Source organism: Mercenaria mercenaria, chromosome 4 (assembly GCF_021730395.1).
Source record: "Mercenaria mercenaria strain notata chromosome 4, MADL_Memer_1, whole genome shotgun sequence".
NCBI lineage: Eukaryota > Metazoa > Mollusca > Bivalvia > Venerida > Veneridae > Mercenaria > Mercenaria mercenaria.
In genome coordinates, this window is record NC_069364.1 from 83,286,472 (window position 1) to 83,296,203 (window position 9,732).

The following is a 9,732-nucleotide window of genomic DNA, read 5'->3' on the forward strand; positions in this document are numbered from 1 at the left end:
CCAATAATGAATCTTAGGAATATGCCGTGCCGGCAGTGGATGTTCGTGAATGTCGAATGTCGTGTCAACTTTACATTGGTTTTTGGTAAATGTTGAATGCTCTGCAAGTTTGTCCTTAGTTTTTGTGCATGTCGAATGTCTTTCTAGATCAACACTAATGATAAATTAGTACCAGCTCGATATTCTAAATTGATGCATTTTGAATGTCAGATGTTAGCTCGACATAGGATCTTTGTGAATGTCGACATATTGACATTAGATATTTGCAAATGCTGTATTTCCAATAGGGTAACAACTTCGCGCATCTTATCGTAGCAATGACAGTGCGCACTTAGTATATGTATTTATGTAGAAGCCTGTTCAGGCGTTAGATCATTTTCCAGTCCCATGATATGACAATTCCCCGCGAGGAATCCCTAGACGTTACTAGTATGCACACTGGAATAAACATTACAAGTAAGTCCATACAACGGGCAGCCAATGGCTGCAATAGCAAAAAGTAAGTACCATATGCCCAGTGGGCCAAAATACATGTAAATTTAGAAAAAAATAAGACTTTTAATGCAAAATAAGGAAAATTATATTCATTATATGCAATGATTGATATATAATAAAGTTCGTTTCATTTCATGTTTCTTAGCCTCACTGGTACAAGATGGGATTGGAAATCGTTGAAAAAAAAAACGCTACGATTTCAGAAACAAAATATAAACAACAACGTTAGGAAAACATTAACACGGCTATTACAATGTTTGTACAATACAACTGGAATCAGACTTGGACAATAAAATAATCTTGCAATTATCATCATCATCATCATCATTATTATTATTATTATTGCACCACGCTTCTTTGCAAGCATATATACACGTTCTAAAGTGCTAAGGAGTACATTCCAAAAATACAAATGATCATGTTTTTAAATCCATTGATAAATGAGACAGCTTTAGTCTTTGATCAGTAGTGTCATCAAAATGGTTATTCAATCATTTTTCGAAGTTTGTTTTTAATATAAGTTATTATGATAATAGATAGTAATTTCAAACCTGGTACACATCTGGTTGCTGTATTATCCCATCCAGTGCTATCTACACATGTTGAAATGGCTGACCCTGAAAGTTTATACGCACTGTCACAGCTGAATGTTGCAATGTCACCAGCAGCGGTACCTGCACTTGTATCTACTGCTCCATTGCCCGGTGCTGCCAAAGCTCCACATTCTGTTGAGTCAAAAATATGTACTTAGTTCTTACATTTAACAAGAGCACCGCCTTGCGGGTGCTGACGCTCATCTGATTTTTTTTGTATAATAGAAATATTGTCCTACCCATGATTTTCTAAGTCTAAAAAGGGCCATCATTCTTGCAAAAAGCAGGATAGAGTTATGTTTCTTGATGTACAGTGTCCACTTATGATGGTGAAAAACTGTTGCAAGTTTTAAAGCAATAGCTTTGATAGTTTATGAGAAAAGTTGACTTAAACATAATATTCAACCAAGAAAATGATTTTTCTAAGTCCAAAAGGGGCAATAATTATTGCAAAAAGCAGGATGGAGTTATGTTGCTTGCTTTACAGGGTCAGCTTATGATGGTGAACAACAGTTGCAAGTTTTAAAGCAATAGCTTTGATGGTTTAAGAGAAAAAGTTGACCTAAACATAAAACTTAACCAAGAAATCTGATATTTTCTAAGTCCAAAAGGGGCCATCATTCTTGCAAAAAGCAGGATGGAGTTATGTTTCTTGCTGTACAGGGTCCACTTATGATGGTGAAAAACTGGTGCAAGTTTTAAAGCAATAGCTTTGATAGTTTAGGATAAAAGTTGACCTAAACATAAAATTTAACCAAGAAAACTGATTTTCTAAGTCCAAAAGGGGCAATAATTCTTGCAAAAAGCAAGATGGAGTTATGTTTCTTGATGTACAGGGTCTGCTTATGATGGTGAACAAGTATTCCAAGTTTAAAAGCAATAGCTTTGATAGTTTAGGAGAAAAGTTGACCTAAACATAAAACTTAACCAAGAAATCTGATATTTTCTAAGTACAAAAGGGGCCATAAATCTTGCAAAATAAAAGATGGAGTTATGTTTCTTGCTATACAGGGTCAGCTTATGATGGTGAACAAGTATTCCAAGTTTCAAAGCAATAGCTTTGATAGTTTAGGAGAAAAGCTGACCTAAACATAAAACTTAACCAAGCAACGCCGACGCAGACGCCGACGCCGACGCCGACGCCGACGCCGACGCCGACAACCGCTCAAGTGATGACAATAACTCATCATTTTTTTTCAAAAAATCAGATGAGCTAAAAATGAGATGCAGACATTAAAAGCAATTATTGTCTATTGTCCAAACGTATACAATACACTATACACTAATGGAACAACTACAAAATGTTCAACACACCTAACAGTGGTAGAACTAAATCAGAGTAAACCATTTAATCATCACTCGTTCCAATTGTATTTTCAGACACGTTTATGAAAAACAAATGCACAATGTATGATCATTAAAGTTTGGCAATTTTAATGAAACTGGGTATTTTCCTTTGCTATTTTGAAATCCGTCGGCCATAACAGAATGGAGGACGGACGTTTTGGCCACGGACGTTTTGGTCCGGACGTTTCGGCCTAGGATCTTTCGGCCTAGGATGTTTTGACCAAGAAAATTTTTGAGGTAGAATGTTTTGGCCAAAAAAAAATTATTTCCATAATATGCAAATTATGATCTGGACATTAATATGTTATCATATGTTACAGTGTAATTGGTCATTCTTTTTTAAAAAAATAATAGTGAATAAAATTTATTTTCATAAGAGTCTTTTGGTTTGTTGTAAATTGCAAATATTTTCACAAACACAAACACATATACAATGTGTATATGTTAATATGTATACATATATAAAAAGATTATAAAAATAAAGATAAAATACCATGAGTATGTTTTATCATTAGTTCAATTTGTTCACTTATACTAAAACATTCTTTAGAATAATCTCCAGACCATTTTTTGCACAATATGGAACCACAATTTATTTTTGGCCAAAACGTCCTACCCCCAAAAAATGCTTGGCCAAAACATCCTAGGCCGAAAGATCCTAGGCCGAAACGTCCGGGCCAAAACGTCCGCTGGCCAAAACGTCCTACATTCTAACAGAATATACCATTTAATGTCGAAAGCGCATACTAAAGTAATTCGAAAAGGGCTTATACATATCATAGTATACAATGTAATGTTCTATGTAGCCTCCTATACGGGGTGATTACCATATCATAGAATGACACCTATACGTAAATCTCAGCAGGATTAGGCGGATTTATGCTGTCAGCAAAATACAAGTAATATGCGTGATGTTTACATGTATACAGAAGATAATAATTTTGGTACACGATAACTGCTAGCATAAAGAAAAATAAAATCATAAGCGTTTTGGTACTTATTGTTTTTAAAAATGCTTACACACCAAGAAAGAAAATTTTCAATGAAATAAAAAATGCTTATCGATTTTGCAAATGAACTACTAGTATTATTATACGGTATTGTCAGTTTGGTCCAGCAAACCCCTAGTTGAACTTTTTGGTAAGTGCCACTTTTACACAATATCTTCCGCGTAATGCTATAGGCGATTAGACAATAATTTTTCATTGAAAATGTTTCTATTCGGCGGGGTCCTCTGAGTACAAGTTTACATAGCTTGCAAAACAAAACAAGCCTATATCATGAATGCTTTATCAGTATTGTGTTTCTTTGCGTTAAAGCCTCATTCCGGATACACAACGGGTTTTAAACATAGAATGGAATAATATATATCAAATCACTCTTCCGAAAAGAGAAAATGATAAATGATTGGCAATCTATTTCTGCTCTTTCAAATATCAACGTGCTTGAATAGTTTACAAAATGTACCAATAACAGTAAGCATTGTAAGAGCTGATAAATGATACCCTTTATATGCAAGATTATGTATTTTCTTAATAGGCAATACCAAAAAGTCGTTTTGAAAATTGTTTGCTCCTGTGACATTAAGCCATTAGAAAGGTGTTTATGGGTATTTTGACACGTACATTGCTTCCAGGTTCGTATTTTTTTCAAAACAATATTTCTTTATCAATGATTGGCCGCCTTTTGGGCAAGCGAATTCTCTTTTAGAAATCAAGACATTGACAAGTTCACAGGTCGACAGGTTGGCAGGTTGACAGGTTGACAAGTTGACAGGTTGACACGTTGACAAGTTGACAGGTTGACACGTTAACAGGTGAAATTGTTGTTGAATTTAGACTGAATAAGTATTTCATGGTGCCAACTATTTTTAGTGACCTTTACTTAAGGGGCTGCCGCCCCTACATTCCGCTTTACGCCATTATAGGTCGTCTGTCAACCTGTCGACCTGTCAACCTGTCAATGCCATTATATTTATAGATTTATGTAATTTGGTCTGTCAGCCTGTCGACCTGTTAACCTATCAACGCCACTATATTTATAGATTAATGTATATGAATTATTAATAATATGCACTCTTCCGTAACTGAATTACACATTTATTACCCCCGAATTATTTTTTGCTTAGCTAATTACAATAAAATTCATTTATTTTCTGAAGTTTATAGCCTTATAATACACTTAAGTAACCAATCATTTACTACACCAGAATTATTTTTGTTTATACTATAACCATTGCAACGCTCTCGAAATTATTCAAAAAATTCTTCTTGTATGTTTACCAATATCTAACTTTTATTTTCACCCACGTGTCATATATTTATACATTCTATGCCAAACTTGTCGGAAATGAACATGCTGGAAAATTTCAACCAAACTTTACTTTCTCCATAAATCCATATCCACATGACATTTATGGATATATGGAGAAAGTATATACAGTAACTTTAAGTGTTGCAGGAAAAAGCAAGTGCAAAATTATCTATTAAAGTAGGGAAAATAGTAATGAAAGCCTAAAAACATACAAACAATCTGATTTATGTATAAAGTCCGATTTATGTATAAAGTTTCAATTCTACAGAACAAACGCAATCACATATACTCCCGTAAGTTACCGAATATCATTATATTATAGTATTAACATGAAGAACAAGAAATAAATTGTTAAAATTTGATGACATAAATCACTTTTACAATAGTTTATACACATGTATGTTTACCGTATTCGCATCCTATATTAGCAGCATTTGCTACATAGCCCGCTGGACATTCACATAACAGGGTTCCCACATTACAATACGAGTTTGGTAAGTAATTCGGGCAGTTGGCAGCTGTGTCAACAGTACAGCCTGAAACGACAAGTATATTAGATAAAATGAAATAAGGCCACACCAAATTAATTTCTTCTCCATCGATTTTTTTCAAAAAAAAAAAATAGGAGCGAGCGAGCGAGCGAAATAAGATATATTTTTTTTTGTATTTAACCTATATTTGGAGCGGGCGAGGAGCGATTTGATGAAAAAAAGCTTTGTCACAAGAATCAACACGCATTGCCAAAACACATCAAAAAGGCTCGAAAATACACAAAAGAACCAAAGATCCTTAAATATGGAAGGTTTAATGACAAACTGCCCCAAAAATGTATGGCAGCCACTCAACACCTGACTCCAATATATCTTTTTGTTTACAGGGACGTGCTACATTGTAATATTTACAAACATTGAGAGAGGTTAACAAGCTGAAAGTCCCCGTTACGTGAAGTATTTGCATTTTGAAACACCAAAATAAAGTTTATATAGGAAAAGAGACCCTGTAGACAACCAACGTGTCTCTGACCTTTAAGCTGATCCAACAATTATTGCATGATGCATATTTTCTTGTGATGAGGGTTATTTGAGCAAATTATTTCGAAACCCCATCATTCATGGCAATGTGTCGGACACAATTTTTCGAAAAAAAATATCCGTAAAATAACTTTACCGTAAGTGTGACTTTACGAAAAACAACTACTGAACGGACAAAAATACCGTCAAATATTGTCCTCAATGTGTGACATTCACATTTGAACTTGTTATTGTGAATAGACGTGACAAGCTATTTGAATATGAGTTTATCCATTTATACATACAATAGTTATACACCCGTCGAGAAAAAGACATTTTGACCTTTATGTGTTACCTTGACTATTAAGATATTCGTTTGGTCCTGCACGTTACACAATGTCTTGTTATTTTCAATGTTTGTGCAAAGTTATTCGAATACAAAAGTGATAAACTTAACGTTACAAACACCTGTCATCACTACAGTTTAAAAAGGAAATAAACTTTGACATCTTTATGTAACCTTTATGTAAGCCTCCAGAATGGGGTTTTGCATGTTATTGTTACGGTTACCATGTAAGCTAAGTTCTTTTAAAATCCCACCATGCCAGACAAAGCGCATGAACGATGCACATCCACACTGACACGCACGCATTTACCGGTGGACTGGAGGGGTATGAAGACCAATATCATAATTAGTAAGGTTTGGAACCAACCAATTTTGACTGGTTATGGTTCCGTTAATAATTTTGGGATAATAGTTTAAGGTATATTATGTACTTACGGTTGCATAGTTGCTATGAATGGCAGAGACATGACACTTTATTAATACAGAAAATAAAAATTAACATAATTATTGTCTGTAATCAGGTACCTCCAATCAGAATAATAATTTTGAGAGTCGTCTTATTCTATTTAATTAAAGCCTTTCAAAACCACAAGCTCCGGAAAAGCAACTTGTGTCAACATGTTTTCTTTTTAACTTTAAAATGATAATGGGGAAAATAGTTTTAGATGGCTTAAGGACACTTTAAGGAGTGAGTTTGCATTTTCTGGATATTTTTGTTTTGTTTTTATTTTAAATAATATCTACGTACTTTCCACCATTACATGCCAAGAATGAATTTCAAGGTTAAAATATAAAAGACTTTACTTTATGAATTTGCATGATAAACATTAAACAAACATTTGACATGAGTTTACAATAACACTTTCCTAAACCGGAAAACCAGGCTATAGATTTAGGAAATAAATTTTCTGAATCTGAATGATTATAATGTTGTTACCTAGGCTCTAGAGGGAGCGTTAACGAGAGTTATATTGCTTTCATGTAACCGAAGTTGTTAAGGTGACTATCATCAGGTAAATGTAATGGATTTTGACTGGCTGTCTTGGTCAAGAGGCCTACTTATTCATAAATAAGTGTAAATAAAGCAAATGTTCAAACTGCTGACCTATTAATACTTGGAACCGAAGCATGAAGTAGTCTGACTGGTTTGCAGAGAAATAAAGGAAGCTCAGTCTTTCATGAAGGAGGAGCATAAGGACAAAGTTCATATAATACATTTTCGGCTTTTCCTCAGAACATAAATTCACAACTTGGTGAAATGTTTGAACCTTATTTATGTGGGAAATTGCAAGAAAAACTTACAGAATCTTGATGCATAAATTCTTATTAGAATAGTACCATGGTATATCTCATTTTGGTATGCTACATAACATGCTTTTTCTTTGAAAATTAAATAGTAAAACCAGGTTAAAGCAAGACAACCCCTTAGAGTACCCTTAAAGTATTGCATAGAAAGATAAGATATAAAAGTTAAATTGTACTTGTAATTCCAATCTGTCCGTCAACCACAAAGCAAAAGCATCCAAGAAGTAATAAAGGAACAAGTTTTTGCCATATTCGGTGACATTCTGATGTCTTAGATCCCATTCTCTTTTCCAAAAAATTAATTTCCATTCCACTTTTCCAGCTCACAAAACAAGCAAATCAGTCAGTCCTGAAATTTTTTTTAAACTAGATATCTCGAAAATCGAAAAATAAAATAAAAAACGGGAAAAGGACATAGAGCGTATATGCCGTGTAAAGAAGTGCGCGATATATTCTTTAAGGTGGAATTAAATATCTTAAACATATTTTAGATTTAAAATGACATCTCAGTCCACAATGCAGTTGAATATATTAATTGCAAAAGATGGCAATCAACTAAATGCATAACTACCTGGTTGGCCACTTTTGTATTGTTATAATCACATTAACTAACATATCTTTTAACACCTTTTAAGCTATCAGTTTTATCAAAAGCGTAGAAAAACAGTTTTTGTCGGTTGTCTTTTAAGACAAAGCCACACATTTCGGTCCAATAGTGAAACATTGGATATTTTTATACCCTTCGTCTATTTTGTAGCATCAAGGCATGTGTCATCAAATTGATCTCAGGTCATGTTGAGGCAGAATATTATTTCCTGTTTGTTTATTTGTTCCAGATATATACATATTTACTAATAGCATATTTGAATATTGCATGGCATTCTATTACTGGGAGTAAATTCGACTATAATGTTAGTTAAAAATGTGAGGCAATAGTACATTAAATATGCAACATAATTCAGACAAAAATATGTAAGCTTTAGTTTGAATTAGTTAAATGAATTACAAGAGTGTCATTAAAACATCTTAAGGAGTTCTGAATTTAGCATAACAACATTTTTCTTAGGGTATTTTCCATTGTAAGTTTGAGTTATTTCGGGTAATAAAATTGCGAAACATTGTGACAACGACAAACTGAATTCATGCCGCTTTTGCGTACTATTGAAGCTGTTATATTACTCTTAGTTGTTACACTAAAAGTCTATTATCTTACAGCAAAAAGTCATTTTATTTGCAAACTGAATAAATTTAAATTCTGTATAAACGTTATATACGTGTATGATAGTCCACAAACGAACTGCAATTTCTTATCATTTTATTATAAAAGCCGTTCTTCAAAAGATAGAAAACAGACCTAAGTAGTAACGTCTGTCTATAAATTAACACTTATTCAGTTGGCCTCAAAGCGAGACTTAAATTTTTGAATAAACTTATCTGCAATCATAATGGTATATAACAAAACATTATAGAATATTGACAATAACAGATGTGCACATTAGCCAACTTACTAATCATATAAGTACATCTATGTATCTACATATATCTTTAACCGTTCATGAATAACAATACTTTAATCGAACAGGTTAAATACATAATGATTGTTTCTGAATCCTCAGCAGCTCAATACCGTCATAATCTAAATTGCACTAAAATAACTAATTTCACATAGATAACTTTTATAAGCAGGTACTTAAAAGTAATAACAGACTTGGTTTGACTCAGTTTATTCATGAGATGTAAATAAATGTTCAACACCACTCACGCCCCTTAGCACTGGCTGACAGCTATTATATTATATTATATATATATTTAGTCTTTATTTAAGACTCATTCTATTTATACAATCAAAATTGCACGACCGTTCTAATATAGAATTATAAAGTACTATTATAATATAAAGTATTTACAACAACATTTCATATCCTATCTGACTAAAGTTAAAACTTTGAGCTGATAGTGCGAATCCCAATATACGTTTCTAACATTGATAAGCTTAAAATCTGCCATAAGAAAAGAAGATAAAAGTGGAACAAAAAAATGCATGACTTAAGAAATGGATAGAAATCAATTATTACACCAGATCAGATTAAGTGTATACTGATGAGCACCAGCTTCTCAAACTATATACATTAGTTACCGAGATGGTTATCATATCTGTATAACAGTGTTACAGAAAGAAGTAACAAGAAGAAATGATATTTTTTAAAAAGCCAAGGACTGTCCAATGACAGCAGCACTTGACTATTTGAAAACTTTCAAAATAATTATACCTAAAACATTTCAAATAATCAAGCTAAAACACCTGCACAAAGGCAAACCATAG

General features: G+C 33.1%; 1 protein-coding gene across 1 annotated transcript; it reads right to left on the minus strand.

The window, feature by feature from the left end:
• Positions 1 to 367: 367 nt before the first annotated feature.
• On the minus strand, positions 368 to 7,850 carry LOC128556686 (uncharacterized). The gene is made up of 4 exons (XM_053542309.1): positions 7,586 to 7,850; positions 5,156 to 5,284; positions 1,047 to 1,220; positions 368 to 438 (listed from the first exon to the last, which is right to left on the minus strand). Exons 1-4 carry the CDS (start codon positions 7,716 to 7,718, stop codon positions 368 to 370), a joined length of 507 nt encoding a protein of 168 aa, XP_053398284.1. The 5' UTR covers positions 7,719 to 7,850.
• Between the last annotated feature and the right edge of the window lie 1,882 nt (positions 7,851 to 9,732).

Bases quoted from the DNA above. Each gene is read 5' to 3' on its own strand.
- LOC128556686 (XM_053542309.1), bottom strand. From the start codon at position 7,718: ATGGAAATTAATTTTTTGGAAAAGAGAATGGGATCTAAGACATCAGAA. The intron at 5,285-7,585 runs GTACAATTTAAC...TTGTCGTTTCAG, and splicing joins CGGACAGATTGGAATTACAA to GCTGTACTGTTGACACAGCT. The intron at 1,221-5,155 runs GTAAACATACAT...TTGACTCAACAG, and splicing joins TAATATAGGATGCGAATACG to AATGTGGAGCTTTGGCAGCA.